The sequence below is a fragment of the Tachypleus tridentatus genome, chromosome 11, assembly GCF_004210375.1.
Source record: "Tachypleus tridentatus isolate NWPU-2018 chromosome 11, ASM421037v1, whole genome shotgun sequence".
Lineage (NCBI taxonomy): Eukaryota > Metazoa > Arthropoda > Merostomata > Xiphosura > Limulidae > Tachypleus > Tachypleus tridentatus.
Genome location: NC_134835.1, coordinates 47,785,099 through 47,812,240, shown reverse-complemented (window position 1 = coordinate 47,812,240; position 27,142 = coordinate 47,785,099). Strand labels below are relative to the sequence as shown.

Below are 27,142 nucleotides of genomic sequence, written 5' to 3'. Positions count from 1 at the left end.
TTTATAGTAACACCAAGAAAATTAGACTAATTGTTTCTGATTATCACCTGCATGCACCCAAACTGCTTGAGCTAATATTACATGACACCAAATGCTCCTTAATTAAGAGAATTTTATAAAATTTTCCAAACTTTTACTGAAAAGTTTGTAATTATTAATCAATAATAACTGTTCAACTGTATAATTTTTTGAAAGACTTGAGCTATAAACTACTAATCCAATTTGCTTGGCCTAATTGATACTTAAGTATCTGCATGTGCTTTACCCTATAGTTTTGCTGCTGTAAATCAACTGTCATTAATCATATCATGTGTGTTTAAATATATCTTCCAGTTTTATCAAGATTCATATTACTCCATAATAGAAAATTCTAGGAGTTTCCAGGACCCATACTCAGATTTTCAGGCTCACTAATCCTGCCACACCATATTAAACACTTTTTCCTTCATAAAACATATTCACCATTGTAAATTACAACAATTAAGTTGTGCAACATATAAAATTCACAAGAACCAAAATTAAATAATTGTATTCAATTTTGAAAAAAAAAAAATTCTTCAATATTTTTAATGAAGCTAAATTATTTCATGTGGAAAATTTACCAATAGATGTTTCAGAAATTTTCCAGAATTGACTTAAAAACAGGAATTTTTCCATTACTTGTGGTACAGAAATTTCTAGAACCCCTTTTGCATGACTTTGCAAAATTTCAAGAACATACGTCTACCCTATTTTATATTTATATACAAGAAAGTAACATTACTTAAACAAAATTATACTTTTTCATTATCTATCACATATTAAACATTTAACAATTTCCACATCTTTCTCAGGTTTTCCAACAGAGATGAGCACATTACGATTATCCTATAAGAACTTATACCATCAGTCTACTTGTGACAAGTAAGAAACACAATTTGTGGAATGTGTTTTTTTATTTTGATACCTTCATTATTTTAATCTGATAAATGATTTTTTATGAAATAAATTCCTTGTGCAGATACCTTTTACAGATTCATCTAAATTACAAGGTTCTCAGTTTTATGCAAGCTGAAGAACAACTGGAATACACTCTAATAAACTAAATTCCAAATCATAAAATCATACCTTGTAGCATGCTTCTATAAGCTCCATCTGTTACAGCATAAATGTGAGGAGGAACTTCATGTCTTTTCTTGCCTTTATACAACTCTATTACTTTCTCTGTGTAGATTGGTAGCTTCTTGTATGGATTGACCACAACACAGAAAAGACCAGAGTATGTCTAAATTCAGAAAGATAACACTTATTTCACATCATGGTACAAAATATTTAAAAAAGGAGCATATATTACAAAAACAAAACAGTTAATTTACAAACTACAAACAAAAAACAGTTCCTCATGACTGATAAAAGGCTATAAATATATGAAATTCTAAGAATAGATCATATATTTATGCCATCCTTTTTTAGTGTTATGCGTGCGTGTGTGCATACGAGTTAGAGAGGGGGCATAAATTCTGCACATCTGGATAACAGTGCAATACATGTATATACTTTAGCAAACCATGTACCACTGTAGTGCAATATATTAAGCAGGTCTGTATCTAACCTATCATTAAGTGGACTGGTATATGCTGAATAAGGTGCATTTGGAACAGTGAAGCAGCCAATTAAACAATTCTCACATTAATATTAAATGGAAATTTAACATTATTTACCCAAGTTTGCCATATAAATTACTTCACAGTTTTACTATTCTTATTCTTTTAAAACAAGTGATACATATTCATATGACAAAAGCTTTACAAATAAATTACTTTGTTTCTGTTGTTTTTTTCTCTCATTCTTAATTAGAATTTGTTATTCATATGTGGAAGCTTTAAAAGACCTCTACATTAACTGTCATAACATCAAGATAGATGCTGTACGTTATTTAACTTGTGTCAGTACAGTTGATAAAAAAAGATACTGGCACCACCACTTTTATCTAAATGTCAGGTTGATAAAATAATCAAAATTTAAGTAAAAGCCCAGCAAACACTTGAGATGATAATGTATTTCATAAACCCACATCAAAATACTTCATTAAAACAACACACTGCCAGTTGCTACAGTACATGTTAAGTTTGACATAAATCTACTGTGAACACAAATAATGTAAAAAGAATTTACATTCAGTATAAACTGATGGCAAGAAAATGTGTCAAACTAATGAAATCTGATTAAAAGCCTTGGTGATACATAACTTTGTAATGTTCATTAAAAACCAGCCATAGTTAATGCCATACAAGACACTGGTTCCCAAAATATGGGTGAACAACAGTGGGCAACCAGAGGTATCAGGGTGGTTCACACAACAAGACAGTGAAACATTTTAATTTTTTTAATTATTTATAAAATAATAACCCCAAAATATTTATGACCAAACACAACACAAAATAAGAAACAACTTTCATAAAAGATATTCACTTAATAACTTCCCTCTCCCAATTTCAACACGTATTACAGAAAATTCCCTGGTTACACTGGAGGGTTGAAAGTAGGGAAAATTTAGGTATTGTTTCCTTGATGTATTGGTACATAGTCTACAATATATAAATGTATATCAATACAAAAAAACTTACTACCATTTCTAATACTTTAACTTTTACAATTAACTAAAACAATCAAGATAAGAAGCAGAGTGAAACTAAACGGTGGTATTTTAAATACTATCACAGTAGTTTGATTAGTGGATCAATATTTTGCTGATAGTGATGTTCATGGAAGAGTAATAATCAGTTCTACTATAAAGGCTAAAAAAAACCAAAAAAACTGAAGCATTTATAATTATAATTATCACTATCTTGGAGATAATTTTCGCTAGTAAATGGACACCAAAGGTAAAAGTGCGTACATGTACTGGATAAAAAGCATAATGGTAGCACCAGTTATTTAGTTTTATAAACAGTTTAACATACGATGTTCTTAAGTTTGATCTCAAGCTAAAGATCAAAAACATTAGCCCACATTAGACAGAAGTTACAAGTGCTTGCATTTGTGAAGACAGGTTGAAGAAGGAAAACTTTTTTTTATTTAAAAACAGTTTCTTCTTTATCACTTATCAAATGAAATAGATAAATATGTCCAAGTTTTCAAAATAACAGAAGCTACATATGTTAAAGTATTTGGATGAAAGAAAATAATAAAAAAGTTACTTTTATACAACTAATTTATTATGAATTTCTTCAAAGTCTATGCTGTGCCAACAAGAACATTGCAAGTCCTTGTTAAATCAATTGCTTCAAGAAGGTTTCTGACTTTACCTCTTCCATATGCAATAGCAGTTTGCAGGTATATCAGTGTTAAAGTTATGAAATTCATCCCTGTTCTAAATCTTTTAAAACAATTTTTTAATGTGTATATATATGAAGGTTCACCAAATAGTGGAATCTATATAAAACCAATGACATTAAAGTACAATCAACTTTTCTATGTTAAATGTTCCAATAAAAGTAAACTACCGCTAGAAACCTCTCCGTGCTCTAGTCAAATATGCTATTACTTCTAACATTGAGAATTTTGACCTTTGATATCTATTGGACTGTCACATCTCAACACAGAAGACCAAAATCAACATTGGATACTGAAGTTCACACAAACCTCAAAGTTAATACCAAAAATTAGCCTGGAATCTTGATGGGATCAAAAGGTACTCAATCATTATATTGTAATTTTATGGATTATATATTCAGAAATTACTGGAAAGAAAAACAATTCAAAAAGTCTGCAAAATATGTGCAAGAGATATTAATGCCTACCAACAGTATAGTGTACTGATGTTACACCATACAATGACTATTGTGATGAAAAACTGGTATAAAATTTAATTATACTCATGCTATGAACCAAATAACTTAATGTAATGCAGGCATCAAAACATAAACCTATGAACTGCTGATTACCTTTTTATCAAATAACTTGCTCCATAGGGAGTTTCATTAGGTACACTGGTAAGTTAAGTAGCAGTGAACAGCTGTATGAACCACACCACACGAACAGCAGTTGACTGACCTTCAAGTGAAGGGTTTGCTTGAGCAAAGTTGGCATGTTTTGGCCACCATAAAATGTTTCTCACCAATTATACCAGCCTTCACAAAACAGCATTGTAACCCAAAGAACTTACACTCTACCAAAGCACATACAAATGATTTGTGCACAAGCAGTTTGGACATGATGAAAAAGTACTTGTATGGAACTCAATGTCATTCCAGGTCCAAATATGAACAAAGTGAAAAAAGGATTTAACCCAAACTATATTTTCCCTACCAATACAAAAAATTTTCAACAGAAGCAAGGACAGTTAAGTGAATCTTTGCATGCCCTCAATCACAATATACAGAATAAATTACTTTTCTCAGTACAAATAAAGGTAAATCTTGATCTAAAACAAAAAAAAAAAACTTAGCTTTTATAAAGATGGTGTTACAGTTGGTTTATCACAACAGAATTAATGTTTGCTGATGGGTAAAGCTCAACATTTATGTTATCTATACCAGTGGTTCCCAATCAATGGTCCACCAAAACATTGTGAAAAAAAGGAGAGAAAAAAAAAGTTACTAGGTATTACATTTCTGTGAAATTTTAATCTATAATTCCTACACATATCAGAATACACAGAAAAGTTGTTGTCTTCCCCCCCCCATTCTCAGTTCAATGCAAGATAATTAAGCAAGCTTTATAAAAACTTACTTCAAAGTTTATTGAATTTATATTCAGAATAAAGACTACAGACCAATATATATCTAATAGTCTGTAATCTGTTTGTGAATATTTTACTGGTTCACAGAGTGAAAAAACTGTTTGAGTCAGACAGAATCCAATATTAATATAACAATAAAAGGTGTTCTAAAAGAAGTCAATTTACATAATTTTCAATAACAATGTAACTACACAAAAACTTGTGTTTTTTAAGGTAACAATGGCTAATACAACAGACATTCCCAGTAACGAAAACATTATACTTATCTCAATAATGTAACTTATGAGATGTGTACTTCAAGCATGTTTAATCTTAAAAAAAAAAAAAAAAAAAAGCAGATTCTCACACTTTTCACCTTTAAATTTTGCTTTAAAATGGTATTAAAAAGTAAAACTTTACCAATCAGATTTTTTTTATTTTGTCTCCAAAAGCACTTCACATATCCCTCATACTTTAAATGTTATAAACATTCCATGAAAATAGGCTTAGCTTAACAATCACTTCAAAGACTAAAACTGTCTAAATTAATTCAAATTAAAAATAACAATCAAAGCTGAACCCATGTAAACTTATCCATGGGTATCTCATACACAAGATTTTTTGACTATAAGAACTGACACACTAATGTTTACTGCAGTCAGTCTACACTTTATAGATTTTATTTTTTTCCACAAATAACACTTATAAGGTTTGGTTATATAATTAATTAATGCCATCTACAACACATTCTACATTCTGCTGTTCTACATTTTGAAGTAATATTACTAAAAATAAACAGCAAGTATTTTAATTTGACATACTTCTAAGAAACAAAAACACATACAAATTTTATTTGGCCAAATCTAGTGATTTGTAATTAGCCAGTAGTCTAATTTCTTGCTGTCTCATAAGACTGCTCTAAATTACAAAAATAAAATATTACAATGATTTCTTTTCCAAAACTGATAATAAAATTTCAAAAAAAGTTCTTATGACCTACTAATATTTAGAATATTCTATAAAACAGCCTTTGTTTCAATTTTGGCATACATTATGACTTCCTCATTACAATTTTAGTGAATGATATGCAAGGGGGCTGTGAAACCTTGTAAGTGCAGTGAATATTGTTATGATTTAAAAAAATTAATAAATAACCTTGAAGTAAAAACAATGAGATAACCTAGCCTAGAGCCAAGTGCATAAAAGTTACTATAAAAGTAAAATATTAATTCAGTTTAATTCAGAAACTACTGAAATTTAGTTATTTTCTGCAATATCATCAATGTCTTTAATAAAAATTAACCTCTTTAATCAATGGAGAATAAAAATTTAAAAATTAACAAATGACTTCCCATTTTATTGTTTATAAATTTTATTTTATACAAAAATACATATACTAACAAAAATATTAAGTTATAATTTTGTTTCTAAGTGACAACAAAAGCCATTGTTGAAATACATTGATACCAGAGTGCACTGGCTTTCCTAATATTGGAAGTTGTTAATCTAATTACACAAGATTTTTTCTTCTTGGAGCTATGAAGGTCACATATATACACAGACATGTCCTTTTAATATTATTATTATGGATGGTTTTGGATTCTAACCACATTGTTAAAATCTATGATACCTTCTCCAGTCATACTCTATTTGATTACCATGATTTTTGACAAAAGCCCTGAGACATGGTTTCCATTGCAAATGCCACTATCATATGGCTGTCATATTCAAAGCGTGTCACTCCTTACATGCCTTCCTTCCCTAACCATTTTAATGCATAAGGTTGATGGATTAAGTCCTTGTTTCATCCAGTTTCACAAAAATTGAAAAACTTACCTAGCATGTCTTCACATGAAATAGTGTGAAAACTCATTTCATTGTCCAGCAGCTTGACTTTTGGATGAATGTGTCATGAAAACTACTTGTATACAAATTACTTACTCATTTTTTGAGATGAAAATCCTTCTTCATTATATTGTGTACTACAGCCTGAAGCACATAGATGGCTTTAGTCACTAATCTGTGTGTTAATGAATTCTCATCTGTTACAAGATACTACACTTTACTTATCATGGCTTTGGTACAACATGATGCAAATCTCTTTTTGGATAGCATTAGCCTTGGTGTCATGAGTTGACCAACATTTCTTTGTTTCTCAATGCCATTAAGTGGGTGTTGAACCCTTCTCCAAGCAATCAATATTTAGCAACATTAAAATGCCTACAAAATGCTAAATGTCAAAATACTGGTAAAATGACTTGTGTAGGCATTGCTATATTACTATGTTGGAAAGGCCTCTAACAGGAGTGAAAAGCAAAATTAAAAAGTGAGCACAATCAGCAACAAAGAATCAAAGGACTGAATCACTGCCACCAGAATATTTACACTGTAATGCATTATCTCTAGCAGAATGCACTCTCTAATCAATACAACTGGGATAGAATACCTCATATGATATCAGCAGCCATACATTTGCTTTAGCATCAATACAGAACAGTATCAAATTCACTCATTACAACATATCACATGCTTTTGTTCATTTATCATTTACATTGTTTGCCTTATGAGCACTATTAGGCTTAGCCTTACTTTCCTGGTTGCACCAGAGAAAAGCAGTTTTCAAATTGGTTATCAACTAAAATAAGTTTTTGTAATACCCTTTAAATGTTAAAAATAGTCTAATTCTGCCCACTGTTGAAGGAATTGATCAATTTAAGCCACAGCCTGAAGTCTACTGCACTTGTTTTTCCCTCTGTCAATCATTAATGTTTGATTACCATAGTTTCCATTACAGCAGACATTTCCTCTGATGCTACTGTTACCAGTCTGTGATGGTAGATGTCTCTCTAAAGTTGCTTCATGTATGTTATAGTTGAATAGATAACATGGTAGCAACTTGTTTACAAATGGCTTGTGTCACCTTTCCAGATAGAAATCTTAATGTTTTTCATACTACATGGATGGCTTTTACCAGTAACATTTGAAACTGTGAATTCTCATCTGTTTACCAAAGCTGGGATACACCTTGCTTCTATTATCTTTTGGGATAGTCCTGATACCTCAATTAATTCAAATTCCTTTGCTTCCCAATAATATTATATATATATATATATTTTAAATATTTGCATCTTGGAAATTCTAAATTATTAATCTAAACATCTGCACGAATACACTAGTGTATGAATTTTCTACATTGTAAAGGGCTGTTACATATCCTTCCAAAAAAATGTTTTTATACCATTTCACCACCTACATAAATGTCAGAATGTGATGCAATGTAGTGCTGGTATATTCTGTTCTGCTGCAACTTTATATTTGGTATGGCTATTGATATGCATATTCAAAATCATTTTAATAACACATTCAGCTCTTTGAACAAATTACAGATTAAGAGGGAAGTAAAAGCTTAATGGAAATTGTAATTAGAGTTAAATTGTTTAAATTATATGAAGTGAACAACCAGTTGTTTAAAAGTTGCTCTCAGTTGTTACAGTTTAATTGTTTACCACCAGCAAATTAAGAAAATGTTGCTCAATGAGCCTGTTAGACAATCCAAATAAAAGTACAAAACCCAGTGCAAAATATTTTTTAAAAGTTACAAAGTGAATAGTTTATACTTTTCCACAAATAATACGTACAAAATCTATTAAATTTACAATTAGTCACATCTCTGCAGTTCCAAGTTGTCACCTCATTATTTGTGACTAATTACAATACTAACTTCAAATTGTCTAGTGAATACCAAAGAAAACATGAAAAAAAATTATATTATGGTTCAGGAAATGCATGCTGAAAATTATCTTACGTAGATGTTTAGGGGAAGAAATTATTTTTTTCATCTAATAACATAATGTCCGCTTTTTACAACTTCAGTAGTATTTGTGCCAATGCCCTCCAGCTTTTTACAAGTTAGATACAACTTCCTCTTGACTCTCCCTCCTTCCAGAAGTTTCTATCCAATAAGCCAAATTCTTCTACTGCCCCTCCCCTCTCTCGTTGGCATTTTCTTTTGCCATACCATCTCGCATTCCTCAAATATTTCAAGAGCTTTCAAAATATAAATAATATAATATAGTAAGAAGCAATCAATGTTAACATCAACTTTCCTGACTGGCTGTTCTGTTTATATTTAAAACCCTAACTTTTACCAACCGTGATTCATTATGAATAGTATATTAATTTTCAAAGTACTTATCAGTAAAAGTAAAGAAGAATATGTAATAATACATTAACCATACACTATATTAGCTATAAAAAGTACTCCGAAGGCCTTGCACCCAATACCAGAAATCATCAAGATAGCTGTCATTAAAATATTTCCATGTATGGAGATATCACTGTTCTAATATTGGTAACCATATTTAGGGTTATACAAATAGTTGTACTTATTATCTAACTGAAGTTAATTTGTGCAGTGGGAAAGTAGTGCTCACTGTTCTAATGTTCGTAACGAAATTTAGGATTGTACAAATAATTGTACTTATCTAACTGAAGTTAATTTGTGCAGTGGGAAAGCAGTGCTCACTGTTCTAATGTTCGTAACGAAACTTAGGATTGTAGAAATAATTGTACTTATCTAACTGAAGTTAATTTTGGAAGTGGGAAAGCAGAGCTAACGTTTGTTTTTTTCAAAATTTTCCTACTTTTGAACTGGCAGACAAGAGGGAAAGAAGCTAATAAAGCAACACCTGTTGCCAATTCTTGGGCTACACTTACGTAACTAAACAATAGGATTTATTTGTCACTGTTATGGTACACCCACATCACAAAATAAAGAGCATGCTATCCATAAGACTACACACATCTCATTCACAGATGAAATACCTTCATTCACCTACTTACAAAGTTGATCGATATGCTAAAACGTTTCAGTGTAAACGATGAAAAACGTTCAATGGATTTATTTTTCTGATACGATAATTGGAAATAAAATTTCATTACACAAACATTTATAATTACAGAATCTATATCCGTGTAAACCTATGATAATCGAAAATTATTTGAAGGGAACGCACGAAATCAGTTTAAATGGATATTATCGTTAAATGCATGGTATTATATATAACCTGATACGTTGCAAAACCGTCAAAACGTTTCAACCAGAAACTATACTAGTTTTGAGTACAAAGATTCAAGAAAATTACTATTTCAAAACGCACACAGCAACAGTAAATAGTCACTGCAATTAATTTAATATCCTTTCTATATTGTATTAACTTTACGTAAAAGAAACGGGTATGTGAATGCTGCTGAAAAGGAGTGTTGCACTGTAATGCCTGAAGTATTCTATACACGCTTTCCTTACGAGAAACGGCAGTGTTATCAGAATTACTTGAATGCCTTAGGTCTTTGACACACAAAAACTGGATATTACGTGATCGAAAACCGCGACAACGGCTTTGGTATTGGACATGCTCAGGTTCGGCGCACAGATGTCCCGCTTACAGATTACAGAAGCCTCAGTCATCCAGTAAAATAAAAAAAATAAAAAAAAAAAAATCAGACACTGACATAACACGTTCCTCGGCTGTCTCTGCCCGCTTCGCGCAGATAGACAAGACGTGACCTTGACTCACGAAAGTTAACAGGCGTTCCATAACAGTAACTAATTTCAAGAAGAAAAAAACAAAATGGCATTGGCATGTGTTTCAAAGGTCAGGTTAAAACCGGACTTCCGTAGAATGCGGGAAGGAGTGTTGAATCTGAGAATTCAACACTTAACGGAAAGAAGAAAGCCTCAGGCTAGGCTATGGACAGACGGGAGTTGTCACAGATTTTTTTAAACTAAAGTAAGGTTTTTGATTAACAGCAATCATTATGTTGACTGCAGTGTATTTATTCACCCAACTGCATTCAAAATATACATAAAAAATAAGACGAAATTATATATATATATATATATGACACTAACATTTATTTAAAATTAACATTAAAAGTATATGCCTATTATTAACCCTCCATTACATTTTTTTACTCCAAGTCCTTAATCCCAACTTGTTTGGGGTTGGTCGCTAATCGTATGTGCGTGTTTCCTTATAGAAATGTCACATCGAGCTATCTGCCGAGTCCATCGTTAATTGAGCAAACCAAATGTTCACATTCAGTCCGCAATCATATAGGACGGGTAGGTTTAGATTGCGGGTGTGACGCTTTATCAGGCAATTCCTTCGGGTAAGTATTTTAAGAAATTTAAATTTCGTCAGTTCATTTCGAGAAACAAATACAAAACAATGTTGAACAATTCATTAACATGGAAAAATAATAAGAATTTACATGAGGAAAACACTCAATATATTTGTATGAAAGTTTCCAATACAATTTAAGTTTCGTTCAGGTATTGTGATAAAAACAAACATAATATATGGAATCAAACACTCAAGATGCTTTAATTTTTCAGAGATTGTGTCAATAACAATGGGCTGTAACAAGTACCGTGTTTAATACTTAATGTTAAATAAAAGACACTTAATGTTGCAATTTATACTGTTGTGACGTTAGTTCTCACGAGCCACTAGAAGAATTATGCACTCTGTGGGCTACAACATAAGTCATTAAAACTTCAAAAGCAAGAAATAAAAATACATGTTAATCTTAATTTTGGTTTCGTTTACACTTGAAACAGAATACTTTGAGGGACAGACACTTTGAAACTACGTCCAGTATTACATACAACCTGACACGTTGAAAATTAACAAACTCGTCAAACCTTTTTAACCTCTAGAAACGAGATTACTTTTAAATGAGAACAAGTATTCAGGAAAATTACTATTATAAAATTACTGTCTTCTTACGTTATATACTAATTAGGTAAATTACTCTATATCAGTATAATTAGTAGTTAAATAAACTACTCCAGTCAACACTTCACCTGTAATTCAGAATAAAAGATTTGTTAATTTAACGTGTTGTTGTAAGAGTAATTTACCAATCAGTCTTTATTTAAAAACTTTTGTTTTCGGTTTGTATAGATTGTGCATATACTCTTCTTTGGAGATAAAATACGTAAATCATACTAATATATAGATCCACACACACGCACGAAACAGAAAGACAAGTTAATCTGAAATAATATTAATAACGAAATACACAACACTTGTTTTTTCAGCTACAATGTGATTATATGGACACAGGCATATTAAACTAATCTTTAGCGAACTACTTTAAGAAGGAAGTGACACTTCAAAATATATTAGACAGATTAAGAAAATAACGTCACAACTTTCAAATGCCACCAGAAAAAATGTACGAGAGGCCTGCTCTATACAAGTTGGTTTGTATCAGAATTATAGAAATGTTTGGTAATATTTCACGACTTGTGAAAACGACACCCAAGTCACGTACAAACATCACTCCTATCGGAAAAAAAATTCCCGCCTAGTTATAAAATGTGATAGCCAATTTATATGCGTAACTTAGTCTTATATTTAAATGTAACGTCTACGATTTTAAGCACTGAATACAACTCGTTTTTATGCGAAGTACGGCTGCTGTGTTAAGGTTCGAGATTCATCTCGCATGTACTACAGTGAAACCGCTCTAACACTTTAATAGAGACCTCCAACTCCAATGTCACTGTGTATAGTACACAATAAAATTACCAACTCGTGCTTTGTTGCTATTACTTTACACTTTTTCTTCATAAACGTGAAAAACAGAGGTTACTTTTGAATAACTCAACACCATAACACGGAACAACAGGACCTCTTTTTACATGAAAAATTCTTATATATTCTTAACTTATACTGCATCAAAATTACGCACAAAGCCATCGTGGATCATTTCTTAGGGAATAACAAGTATTGATTATTTAATGAAATGTATGCCAATTTACAATAGAGATATCTACAGCAGAGGTATTTAAAGTAAATGGTAAACACTATCCGAATAAAATTAGTTATCGTAAAGCAATAATAATGACATTATTGCTGATTACCTTTATTTAGGGTTATTTTTATTTTCCTGTGAATTTACTGTGTCCGAGTGTAAAGATACACTATCACATTAGGCTATTAAGTAACTTAAACCTTGGTATCTAACAGAGGTTAAAGTGGTAGGTGAGTTAGGAATGTGTGATCACTGATAGCGAACGTGTGAAGTAATTAGCTATCTATGAACAGTGAACGTGATAGATTTGATGGTTAACTGAAGTGCTGCTTTTGACGATTATTAAACATTTCTTAATTGTCTTAATTAATAATCTGATTCCATGGCTTTCGGTGAATTTACTTTGACGTACAAAATACAAGAAGCTGTTATTTGGAACTCAACGTCTATTTCTGTATATTTTTTTTTTTTTCTGCTGGAATTGTTTACATATCCTATTTGATTATATCATGCTGACGTTAAATAATTCGTCAGAAACTTAGTGGATGACCGTTTATAATAATGTTTTGGTTCTTAAACTGTTGTGTGCCTTCATGCAAGTACCACTGTTAATCATGTGATAGACTTACGTAATTACTCTTCAACCTTCAATATACAGCTTACTGATGAGAAATCGTGAATATCTGTTCCGATGTTTCCTTTATATGAAATTAATGGCCTAGTAAGTGGTCTTGGTAAAGCACAGTAAGAGAGATTTGTTAATTCAATGTATTATTGTGAGAGCAAGTAACCATTCTTCAAGAAGACTGTTTTCGAATTTTACAGACACTGTACAATCTAAGGAGATAAAATATGTGCATAATACTACACTCATTAGCCCAACTTTACTAAGTAGCATACATGTACACTCTTTAATATACCAGAATAAATACAAATACACAACCGATTATAGGGTGGGGAAGCTGGACTTTGTTACTTGATACTGGATATTGTATGATTGTAAAAAGAAATTTAAACATAAAGCAGCAGTGAAAAAAAGTTTCGCTAGAGAGCTTATTCGCTTCAATGATAAACTCGTCTACGTCAATAGAAAATGGATGCCAATAACCTCAGTTACCTCCATGTTTCTCTGGCCTTCGCCTTGAAAAGCCTGTTATCTAAAATCAAGCTCAGTGCAGACTTGACTGCCCTGAAGTAACACGTAAAAAATGTGACAACAGGCTGACTAACAGTCAGTCACTTGCGATGGGTGATAAACAGTATCTCATTATGTACCTATAGAACATTTATACGTTTATCATCAATAGACTCTACATTATTTCTACACAAAAAGCGATATATTTGTACCTGTTTTTTTTTCTCCCATCCTATTCCTATGTTACATTACTTCCACTGGTCAATATCATGATTAACAAGACGTGGATGTTATAACACCATATTGAATAAAAGCGAAACAATATGTGAAACCTGAAGTTTAATTCACCTTTTTTATTTTTATAAATTTTTTCGCAAAGCGCATACGGAGAGAGACTCCTACACATAGCTGTTCGTAAATATGACTAGACAGAGTGATGGTAGCTATTCAAAAAAATAGCCGCCACTTCTTAGGTTACTCTTGCCTAACAGAATAGTAGGATTTGAATAACACTTAAAATGCATTAAAATCCCAAAATGCGGAGCGCATTTTCGCGGTAATGGGACAATTGTGGAAATTCCCGAATACGTGCGCACTGACCACTGGACCAACTCCAGCTCAGTTCGATTACGATTATTTTATAACTATTCACTTGTCATCTGATTATAAAAGCAGATATGTATATAATTAATGTGTTATAAGAATTCACATTGAAATAAATTCTTTTTTTTTGTTATTTTTTGCTGTGATATATATATAGGGTCAAACTCTCCGTTAGGGTCAATGTTTAGGCATAAAATGATTCATGTTAATATAACGTGCTATGTAACAAAAAGTTGACTTTCAAAGATTAGGTATGGCAACCTGAAACACGATATAGGCTGTATGCAGAATTTCAAGGTCAACAAGGTTGTCTGCACATGGGCGAGGTTTGTACTCTGGGTGATTACCTTGCTATAATATGTAAACCGAAAAAACAAAGATAAAGTATGAATTGAACAACCTTTATTGAAACCTAAACTCTACGAGTGTAATACTGACCACTTCTTTGCACTGGCCTTTTACTTTATTAACCATATTTTTGAAGTTTAGATACGTACGTTTTTTGAAGAGAGGTTTGGTCAATTCGTAGACTATCAATGCATATGATTAATTAATATACGAAATAAAAGAAAGCCTTTCTTCACCTTCCCACTTATAAACAACGTGCATATTTATTATGTTCTAGCTCAAAGAATGTTTAAAAATCAACACTGTCCGACACATTTTAAAGTGTATTTTAATATTAGTTTACTGTTGTATTCATTTTATAAAGTAACTTATTCCAAAGAAACACAAAAATCATGCTTTTTTAATTTAACTGAAAGTTTGTTTGTTTATTTTGTGTAAGACAAGAAAGAAGGCAGCTAGTCATCACCACCCACCGCCAACTCTTGGAGTACTCTTTCACCAACGAATAGTAGAATTGACCGTCACATTATAACGCCCCCACGGCTGAAATGGCGAGCATGTTTTGTGCGGCCGGGATTCGAACCCGCGACCCTCGGATTACGAGCCGAACGCCTTAACACGCTTGGTTAACTGAAAGTAGAGAACGAAGATACACAAGCAAGTTTCTGTACGAGAACTAACTATCGAACTGAAAAAAAACTAATTCATACAGTTGTCTTAATTAAGCATAACAAAATGGAACAACTAAGATGCACTGTACTGACTATACCAAATGAGACTCGAAGCTATTCTAATACCTTCACAGTCAAGGCCTAAATAATATTCAATGTTAAATAATGTAACAAAAAATCAAACTCTTCAGGTAAAATCAAAAATATATAAACATACTATATACTTGTTTCGTGCAAAAGTACACTGGCCGAATCGCACTGTGTCAGTCGCAAAAATCGATTCCGATTTACTGGGTTATTTACCTTCAAGACTACTACCAATGCTAATCTGATTGAAGGACAGATTTATAATAAAAACATTCTTTTGAGCTTCGTATTCGTTGGTTACACAAGTGGCAATGACTTTCCAACTGTTTAACTCAAGAAGTAGTATTTTCTACATTCGAAACCCACCGCTTAACTTTAGTGAATTAACCTGAAATCAAGAAGTACAAGGCGAAACTGTTATGGCGTTCTAGTGACCTGTAACCAATGAACTCATTAACTGCATTTAAAAAATATATACTTATTTTTATGTGCGTACGATTTAAAAACCCACATACTAGCAATGTTGAAAGAGCTGTTCCATTTTACTGATGATGAGACACCCATGTCCGTAAATATATACGTTAAGACGTGTTCCTGTTCATCGATACATCTTCTACACCTTATGAAGAACTGAACAGTTTTCCATATATGGTAATCCTCACCAACTGTTTCACAGGATATATCACTCACTCTAGACCACATCCTGAAGCTTTCAGCTTTATAAAAATAAACCAGTGAGAGGAAATATTTCTAAAGGTTATTATCGAAACGTGGGTACGATTCAGTGACGCGTAAGGTTTGTTTTATAAAAAATGTTCTAGTTGATTTATGCAAGATCCGAGAAAAATATTCAAACCGAAACAGTAACTTAATGAAGTCGTTACCACTGAAGTCTGAGCAAAGTTTCAATATTTCATACATGTCAACTGAGCGCGATAAACTGCTTATATCTTACATTCGTTTCCATAATTCAATTGTCCTACATGCAGTTACAGAACGCTACACCTAAACATATAAACAAAATACGAATCACTATCTACACATTTCTATGGGTCCCGAGGCTTAAAAGATGGGGCAGATAACAATCGTATGACAAATTACAACATTTAGGTTTAAATAATTATATGATACAACTGTTTAAACGCGATGTTTAACCTTCAAGAACACAAACTACATACACGTATTAGGATGCTCTCTACTTTTGAAGTTTTGATTTACAGCAATTGTCAACCCCTCACTTAGTAATTCTCATCAAATTCTATTCATATTCCATAATGAATAACACAGTTGCTCAAAGTAGTTGAAATTTTACCTTGTAGTTCGCATTCTTTCTGAATATTGTACACATTCAAAATGTTTCTTAATATTTTAAATAACCTTCGAAGATTATAGAATATTCTGAAAAGTTTTAGCATATTATTGTGAAATATTCTAGCACATTCTCAAACAATGTGTCAATAATCTAGCTGACTTTTCTGACAACTATCATGGGATGCTTTGACCTTGATCGAGATCCCAGAAGACAAGGACATTCTTCTTACTCAGATGAAAAGAAAACACTAGGTTCATGGACCAGCTAGATAAAGATCTTTCTTCAAAGGAATCAAGGGCTGACTGAAAAAATAAGTGTGACAAGATTGGACAGTGTACAGAGCAGAGACAGCAGACCTCGAATGAAACTGTCAGTTGGGAATAATCTCATAGTAATGATGATTAGTTTGGGAGATACATTACCAGCAACTATGATGAGGTTAGAAGAACAAATGGAAAATCATCTATTCTAAACCTAAAAAAGAAACATTGTCACTTATTATTTCGCATCAGCTATAAACAGAACCAAATCAAGTGGCGTAAAAATTAACATTAGTCCTTTCATAGTTAACAGCCCTGATGTGCAGGAGTTATAGTAAAGTTCTTAGTACTAACATACATGTCTAATTTTACTACTACCAGAACTGTGAATTTTATACAATCACGCCGCTACGCCTCCTTTTTTTATTTTTTATTTAACAATTTACATATGACCGCATAATCAGTCTGAATTTCTAGACTTAGTAAAGTCAAGTTTAGGTCACTGCTACTAGATTTAACTTTATATTGGGTTATGACTTAATGTTTCTTGTTGATTGACAAGTGGCGCCTGCTGTGCAGACAATTTGTAAAGATACCTTTGTTGTTATACAAAAACATTAGCGTTAAACTGCTCTTAATAATGGTATTGCACCATATCTCACATTTTATTAAATGCTATTGTATTAAACTGTTTCTAGTTTGGGCAAAAGCGATAAAATTAAGTTTTGCAGTAAAAATAAATGCCTAATTCTTTATGTACAATAAACAGTTTTAAGATACATAATTATTTATTTTTTGCAGCATAAATATCGTGGCTATAAACCTCGTAAAATTATTCAACAGTTTCAAAATTTATGCCAAAATATATTTAATACATAAATATGTTTTGCAATGTTTACAATTCGATAAATTACTGTGAAATGTAGTCAAAATATAGATTTCTGTGCACCACCATTTCTGGAAGGTGTTAGAAAAACTGTCCCTAAACGTTATTTCTTAAAGGTACAAAAATATTACATAATTAGTTTGCCAGATAAAATGTGGTAAATCACCCACCATAAACATATACATAGCACATTCAGCCAGTAAAGACGTTTATTTCAAGTTTAATGAATATTTCAATACAAATTACAAATAGCGTAGAATTCAGGTCGCATCAAATACACCTACGCACGCGAGGAAAGAACATTGGCTTATTACCAAGTGCACCGATTTACACGAACCTCACTCACTCACTCACGATATAAAGATAGTTCCGCTACTTATTTTCATATTACGTTTATTTAGAACGCTCAAGCTCAAATCTACGAATCCGTCTTATAATCTTTCATAAAATCCCCTTACTTGTTTATTCACTAGGCTTATCTCTTTGTAACTTTTAAAACACTGAAAGTAAAGATACGTGAATATTTAAAACTTGTTCAACGAACTTAGTCAAATGTTTAATTCAGGTTAATCAGAGAACAAATTAACTTTTTTTAAAAAAAAAAGATAATTGAACCTCTTTATTTTTGTGTGAAATTACTAATACAAATCAAATGTAGTAACATTAGAACAGAAATTTATGTTACAAGTGAAAAAAGTTCAGTTCTTAATGTAATATCTGTATGGAGAACCTACCAAAAATGTTATTCCGTATGTACATATCACTTGCGTTGCTGTACTTGTAATCCCAATATGGGTTACAGGGGGTTGGCCCAGGGAACCACAAAACAGTTGAAAAATGCATCAAATTGTTATTGAGAATTTTAATTATTTTAAATACAAATACGTTAAGAGTCACTTTCAATCTCTTCCTGAATAATTACGTTATAAGTAGTAATTTAAGTAATACAGATTTTGATAGATTTAAAATCATGGAACAGAATAAAAATAAAATAAAAACATGTAAAACTGCATCATTGTTCAAACTCTTTTGTTTTATTACAAAGAGCGACATCTTGATAGTAGATCTGAACTCTTATTTAGTAGTACAGCACACAATTTGACATTTCTTTTAAACATGGTAAAAGTTTCCATATTTTTTATTATCATCAATATTTTAACGTTACTGTTCTAATTACTTTTACAGAAATATTACAAAAGCAGTGAGTTGTATGCTTAAACAGCACACACAAAACTGAGAAAATATGTCTAAGCTCAGATTTCCCAACTCAGTTCAATACTTCTTGAATACAGCAATAAAAAAATTATTTTAACTTTTAAAATATGGTATTCTTTACAAAGCGTGTAACTTATTTCTTCAAAACTTTTAAGCAAAAGGCATAAGTAATACGCTTGCGTTTGTCTGCCTGAAAGTTTTCTCGATCAAAAGATAGGCCTATGTCCGATGAGCTCGGACTGCATATTGGCTCTAATTCGATTCAAATGCATCATGCCTGTAACGCTTAGTCAAACTTTTTAGTGCAACGACCACTGTACAGAATTGTACAATGTCGCTATCATCACGGGACGACTGGCTTCCATTTTTAGTTGTTTTATTATTATTTGTAAAGTATTTCACAAAACACTTAACACGCGTGTAATTCCTAACAAGAAGGAATCTCTAATAACCGTGACATTTGGAATTATGTTAGGCATGATTAGAGTAAATTAATTTATTATCCTTTTTTGTTTTTTATTAGCTTTATATTGTGAGCGCTAGCAGTACCAATTGAAGAGCAGGAAGATTGCGCGTATACCCGATTCTATTTTATTACTCATCGAGACCTCTACCAACCCACCCTCAAAATGAAATTATTTTAGGCAGGAATAAAGTAAATAAACGTATGTGACTTTGGTGGGATAACATACATCAATCTAAAAGCCGAGTCTAAAACTGTAATGAGATCTCAAATCAGTCAAATGATTTTTTTTTAATTTCGCGCAAAACTACACAAGGACTAGCAGTGTAAGATTAGAGGGAAGGTAGCTGGTCAGTTGAAAGGGGCGAGCATGTTTGGTGTGACAGGGATCCGAACCCGCAACCCTCAGATCGCGAGTCGAGCGTTCTACCCACCATTCTATACTGGGCCCATCATTACCCCGAGATATGAGATGAAAGTTTGTACTTGAAAAAACTATGAGCAATTCTATGGGCAGCTATGATTAAAAAAAAACTAAATGTACCAAATACTATTTCTATGGAGTTTCTCGACTTATTTGGGTCGAAATTTCGCTTGCGTAGTTTGTTCAAAACCATATGCTTGTCACATTGTGAACACGCATTCCGTCGTTTTTGCATGTCCAACCAAGTTTGCCTTCATTACAATCTTATGTTTCTTTACTTTGCAATAATTTAGCTTCGGTTGATTTCATAGGCTGCTCTAAACACCTTTTAGCCACATTTTTCCCTTTAGTACGGTTTTATCTCTTCATTTTGATACATTTTTGTTCCAACTCTTAAAACTGTGTCATACAATGAACACTTATATCTATTTCACATTCTGTATGGTATTATAAATATCGCTAATTCATTGTTTAACTTGTAGTTTTATTAAATAAAACTGTCTACATTAATCTGTTTCACCACATTTAAAATAAGAAACAACAGGCTAGGATTTATCAATCTAACACAAAACGCCTGCAAACAAAGGGTAAAATGTTAAATGACATGCAAGAATATTTGCAGGTCGCGACTAGTTTTTATGATTATTATTTATTTATACGCCCTAATAAACACTTCCAGAATATTACAAATCTTAGTAAAGTTCAGTATGATTTCTCATCAAGAAGAGGTAGCAAAGAAACTGTGTAGGTTAAGAATGATACAAGAAAAAGAACTAGAAAAAACATGTACTTGTGTTTTAACTGAGAAAAGGTCTTTGATAGGATTGATCATATGTACTTCAAAACCTTACAAAGCATAGGAATCACAAACATATCAGGATCAAGCATTAGCAGAAAGAATAGAAAACAACACATGAATATGCAGATACCAAATGTGATGTAAGGAAAGTAGCCATGTATGTTTTCCCCTAACCTCTTAACTTTAGTCCTGGCACAGCCAGGTGGATTAAAGCGTTCCACTCGTAATCTGAGGGTCGTGGGTTTGAATCTCTGTCACACTAAACATGCTCGCCCTTTTAGCCATGGGGGCATTATAATATGATGGTCAATTACACTATTCGTTGGTAAAATAGCCCAAGAGTTGGCAGTGGGGTGATGACTAGCTGCCTTCCCTCTAGCCTTACTCTGCAAAATGAGGCCCGGCATGGCCAGGTGGTTTAAGGCATTCAACTCGTAATCCAAGGGTCGCGGGTTCAAATTCCTGTAACACCAAGCATGCTCGTTCTTTCAGTTGTGGGCATTATAATGTGACAGTCAATCCCACAATTTGTTAGTAAAAGAATAGCCCAAGAGCTGGCAGTGAGTGGTGATGACTAGCTGCCTTCCCTCTGGTCTTACACTGCTAAATTAGGGATGGATAGCAAAGATAGCCCTTGACTAGCTTTGCACGAAATTCAAAACAAACAAACCTCTTAACTCTATATTCAGAAGTAATCTTGAGAGAAATAAAGTAGTGAGAAACTTAGAATGAATATCTAACTTACTGTCATAAGATCCATGAATTACTTAAGATATGCAGATATTACAGTGTTGTTGGCAGAGAGGTAACCTTGCAAAACATGCTATTAATTATAGTATCAACACCCGTGAACAGCTTACAATGCATTGTAATATGAAAAAAAAAATGAAAAAGTTGATTGTATCAACAAAGAAGAGATAGCCTACTTGTAGTTAAACATTAACTACAAATTTAACTTGGATCAGGTATCTTCTTTCACCTATGTGGTACAAATCACTAGAGCAGATGGTAGATGTAATAACAAAACTATAAATGTACATAAACAGCTAGATTAATATCCAATAAACTGAAACAAATATTTATATATCCAATGTAAAAATAAAATGTTGCATCTGGTCAGCACTAACTTACAAAACAAAAACTGGTCCATCAATTGTTGATTCACTCCAGAAATGAATATAAAGAATACTGAAATATTGTTTGTTAGAAAGAAAAAATAAAAAAAACAAGGTATAAAAACTGCTGGCCAAATGAGGAAATAAATAATACCTATCAAAAGAAAACAGGCAACATACTTCTGAAAAGTAACAAGACACAAAACTTAGTACTAACCCATACTGTTGAGACTAGGCTTAAATGGACATATCAAATGAATGATGAAAGAATATAATCTCATAAGAAACAGAACTTTCTCAGAACAAGAGGTTTAAAAAAAACATGAACTTTGACTTGGGATTCTATAGACTGCAGTATCACTCATTTTCTAACTTTTTACAATAAAAATCATGAATTAAAAATATTGCAACATGTTTCCATAACTGACAATGTATTATATCAATATGTCTATATATTATTGAGATTACTGACAGCAAATTTTCTTGTAAATGAAGTTACATATACATAATTATATGCCACAGTTGTCCTTACAGAGAATAGATTAATACTTTTGAGAAAGTTTCTTTGATTCAGATACTTGTCCAAAACCAAACAAGGGCTACGTGCACTCGCCATTCCTAGTTTTCAAATGGCAGAGTGGAATCAGCTAGTTAAGAGCAACCATCACCAATTCTTGTGGTACTCTAATCAAGTAGTGAGATTTGACCAATCTTATGATGCACTCACAATCAAAAGCTTGAAGCCATAGACCCTCAAAAAATTTTATTATTACAATATGTTTCTGTAAATAATTTTACAAAATCGATGAAAATATCTCAATATCAGCTAAGTTTGATTTATAGAACGTCAGAGCTTCTAAAATATTAAAGCCAGTTGAGGTAACTTCAGAATGTACTGAAAAACATATATGCAGTAAAGTGTTGATTTTCTGTATCAAATTTTGAAAACTAAAAATGTATATACAGATATTTTTTTTGTAAAAAACAAACAAATGTTAAGTGTCCTAACAAGCTTGAATCACTTTACAGTAAAGGGTAGATCTTGCTGTAGATCCAACCATCAGTTACAACATTAATTTTGTTAAGAATAGAAGTACTTTGTTTTTACTCAAACTTTAGAAAAACATTTTAATTTTTTAAAGTTGCTCTCTGTCAGGATGAAAAATGTCTTCCAAACATAAGAGTGATTCTTAGGTGGTGACAAAGAAATCAGTGGTCACAAAACAATGAATTTGGTAAAATGCCAACAGAGGAATATTATACAATATATACAAGATATTTTTTAAATGTTGAATTACCTAGATTTTTGTTATTATCTTAATCACCCTTGGTCCAAATAATTGATCTACTGTATTTACTTCAGGTTAATTTAGTGGCTATGTTGGTTTTGAAAACAAAAATTATTATTTTTATAATTCATAAAGAAGGAAATAAAGAGAATAAACCATAGTGTTACTAGCTACTTAGATTTATATTAATTACTTAAAAAGAAAAATTGGAGTAATGGAATTAATTTTTTTAACTGTTTCAAAACATGGCACATATTTCAAGAGGAAAAATAAAAGGAGTGCTTTAACTACTTAAATTCATTTTGTAAATTTTAATATCATAAAAATGATGCTCACTTTAATTCTAGAATAAGTATTCTGTATGAAGTAAAATCTTAACTCACCATGTACTAAATTCACTTTTATTTTGTTTTTTACTGCTGTAAGAAATTTCCCACTCATTCAATGAGCATTCTAAGTTACTGTCACCTGCTACTCTTAAAATAATCCCTGGTCTACTACCACATAATTCTCTTAGCTTTATTTTACTTCTCTATGACAATAACATGCTGCCTTCTAATTTCTTAGAGATAATATTTTTGCAATATGTTGATCATATGGGAACATGAAGTTGTCTGTAACAAGCTGCAACTAAATTTAACTCATTGAAAATTTAATATGGTAATTGATTTATTAATGTTAATCCCTTGAACTAGATGAGTAGCTGTAAGCATATTAATATTTAAATAGTAAACTAAACTTCCATAGGGGTGAGGGAAATTGGAAATAAACAAATCAACAGAATGGCATAAGCAATGAAGAGTTTGTAATTAGGTAATTTACAGCATAATTTAATTAATTTTAAAAATTTGTTTGTCAGATTTAAAGGTAAAAGTATTGTAGATTCATCACTTAAGAATAAGCTTATATTACTCTAATGTTAGGAATAAAAGGTTTGTTTTTTAATTTTACACAAAGCTTTTCTATTGGAACCATTTTGGTTCTTCAGAAGGATTATTACAATATTCTTTAACATATATTTATTTTTAATTTGTTGGGTTTGAATTTAGTGTGAAGTTACACAAGGGATATCTGCATTAGCCATTCCTAATTTAGCAGTGCAAGACTAGAGGAAAGGCTACAAATCATCAACATCCATCACTTTTGGGCTACTCTTTTATCAATGAATAGTGGAATTAACTGTCACATTATAATGCACCATGGCTGAAAGGGCAAGCATATTTGGTGTGACAGGGATTCAAACCTGTGATTCCCAGGATTACGAGTTAAGTGCCTTAACCACCTGGCCATGCCAAGGAGTACAATAAAATTTTCTGGACTCCTGGACTCAAGTTTAAATGAAAGATAATATAATTGGAATTATGAAAACATTAATAATAGTAGTTATCCAAATTCCAGTTTAGAAGTTATTTAACAATGACAGACTTCAGAAAAGGAGGTAGGCTTTATCTTTGTATAAGAGATGAAAATCAACCTACTAGGTCTAAATACACACATACACACAACAGAAAAGAAAAGGTAATCAAGAAGTTGAATTCATATGGGTTACAATCTGGAGTTGGAAAAGTAGAAGGTATTTTTCTTCATAAATTGTATAGCTCAGATAATCAAAGTTGGCATGAGAAACAACATAATGAAATCAGAGTTGTTACTTATAGGAATACTGATGCAGTAATTATAGAAGACTAATTTTAAATCACATTGATCAGGATTACACAGAACCAAATTGTTATGAAGAGGGCTTTTAAAGTTATTCAGGTTTTTTTTCATTCACAATCCTTCATTCATTAACATGCTCTTTAAAGACCTTTAAAACTTCTAAAATAACAACTTCATAACCTTCATTTAATAAAATTCAATAGTACCAATGGCATCCAAGATGTGAACTTTCAAAGATTCTAATTCAGGCAATTTATTATAAAGTTTTTCACATAGTAGTGTAAAATAAACCAAGATCATTTGTAACATTCTGGTTAGTATTACCAACCAATTCATTCACTTAATATCTATTACAATTCATAACACAATTCGTGAAAGGTAAAGTTCTTTCACAACAATCTAACAAAGTAATTTATTGATTTAGAGCTTTCCCAAACACACTATCTACCAACTTGCTTACATGTACTTCATCATGTGCATGCATCTCTTATCAATTCCACAAATGTAAGCAGTTTATGTTATTCAAAACACAAACAAATTATTCTAAAATTATTTCTTACAACCTGCTTGAAACATTTTGTTCAAACTAATAAAGAACTTTCAAATAAGCCATTCAAAGTATTGTATACTTAAGAAGCTACAGCTTTATAGAAATCTTAGAAATTTATTGTAAAATGTTGTATTGATTAATCATTCCACTAATAACATCATATGCTTCAATATGCATTTAAAATAAAAAAAAACTCCCTTAGTTGTTGTCATTAATACTCTTTTGATACTATAAATGTTACTTTTCAGCACCAAATTCTGGTCTGTCTTGCTGTTCATGCTACTTGTAGTATCTTCAGAACAATAATTTGAATACAGTTAAAAGTTTGAAATAAATATGAAAGGATTATATTACAATGTATAAGTACTTACATAAATCAAACCTGAATAATATCGATCTTTCAAGTTGTATAAAACAGATGCTTCATTTAAGCACGTCAATTCTGCCATATCTTCTACTTTGTTAAATTTTGGGGGGTTCATTTTCTGAGCATCATCTTTATTAACTAAGCACCTTTTCCCAGTTTCTACAATCTCTACTTCCAGCTCATCACCACGGTCGATCTTAACACTAGCTGACACAAAACCATGATTTTCATGGGGAACCCAAATCAACTTTTTAGAAGTCCACTCTGCTTGGACAGATGGATCATTTATTCCAACATTCCTGTCCACAACTAGATACTTCAATTCTGGGTCTTTATGAAAATCCAAAGAGACGGTATCCGCCATTTCGCCTAGTGCAAAGTCAACTTTCGATAAGTAGTTGCCGTCAAATATTACCGAATAAATGTTTAATATGAACAACGTAGTTAGTTAGATGGTTGGACTGTGCGTTAAAAGTTTTTTTAATAAAAATGAACAGCTTTTAGTTTCAGTATTACTACAGTTCAATTATAATTTACTTTTAGCTTAAGTACAAATGGAATAAATATTGAGGAAAACATAAAATATTGGACGTTTACGCTTCTTAATTATTTGAAATTAAACAACTATACCTACGACCACTACACTACTGCATTCAATTTTCAAGTTAACCGACAGTACAACTTCTATACAACGGCCTCAGCTCTCAAGTAAGGCTACCGCTTTCAGTCTCTACACCCTAGATTAACTTTTCTGCGCATGACATGGTGATGATGATACACGACTATAAATCTGAATTTTAGAGGTTAGAGTTCACATGTTGATGACTCAGTTGAAGTTAATCACCATGCTTTTCCTATTTATTTTTTTTTGAGTAACATTTCCGTGTTAAAAATTATTGTAGTAAGTGTTCTTCAAAACAAAGAAAGCACTTTTTTTTTTCTATCAGTATAGGCAGATTTTATTTATATTTAAATCGTACCGCGACTTTAACCCTAATCATCCAGTGGAGAATGTGTGTTTTCTTACAGCAAAGCTACATCAGGTTATCTGCGTGGCGCACGGAGTGGAATCGAACTGCTGCTTTTAGAGTTGTAAATCCGTAGCGGGGGTCTCATCTAGTGGAATCCTGATGTTATTAATATATCAGTGATTTTATTTTTGTTCCAAATTTTTAATATGACTTGAGTGTAAATTATGATCAATTACGTTTAGGAACAAACAACAATGTATGACGAAAATCTTATTATGGAGTTATCCCAATTAAATAATATTTTCATTTCAAAATATGCGAATATTTGTTTGTTTTGGAATTTCGCACAAAGCTACTCGAGGGCTATCTGTGCTAGTCGTCCCTAATTTAGCAGTGTAAGACTAGAGGGAAGGCAGCTAGTCATCACCACCCACCGCCAACTCTTGGGCTACTCTTTTACCA

The 27,142-nt window shown here is 31.9% G+C and overlaps 1 protein-coding gene across 1 annotated transcript; it reads right to left on the bottom strand.

Annotated features, from left to right (window-relative positions):
* Nucleotides 1–1,093: 1,093 nt before the first annotated feature.
* LOC143231357 (myosin-10-like) lies at nt 1,094–26,453 on the bottom strand. Its single transcript, XM_076465899.1, has 3 exons — nt 26,340–26,453; nt 25,714–26,078; nt 1,094–1,264 (listed from the first exon to the last, which is right to left on the bottom strand). Exons 2-3 carry the CDS (start codon nt 26,071–26,073, stop codon nt 1,094–1,096), a joined length of 531 nt encoding a protein of 176 aa, XP_076322014.1. The 5' UTR covers nt 26,074–26,078; nt 26,340–26,453.
* Between the last annotated feature and the right edge of the window lie 689 nt (nt 26,454–27,142).

Coding starts and splice junctions, on each gene's coding strand:
- LOC143231357 (XM_076465899.1), bottom strand. CDS start 26,073: ATGGCGGATACCGTCTCTTTGGATTTTCATAAAGACCCAGAATTGAAG. Junction 1,265..25,713: donor ATTATTCAGGTTTGATTTAT/GTAAGTACTTAT, acceptor TTCTGAATTTAG/ACATACTCTGGTCTTTTCTG.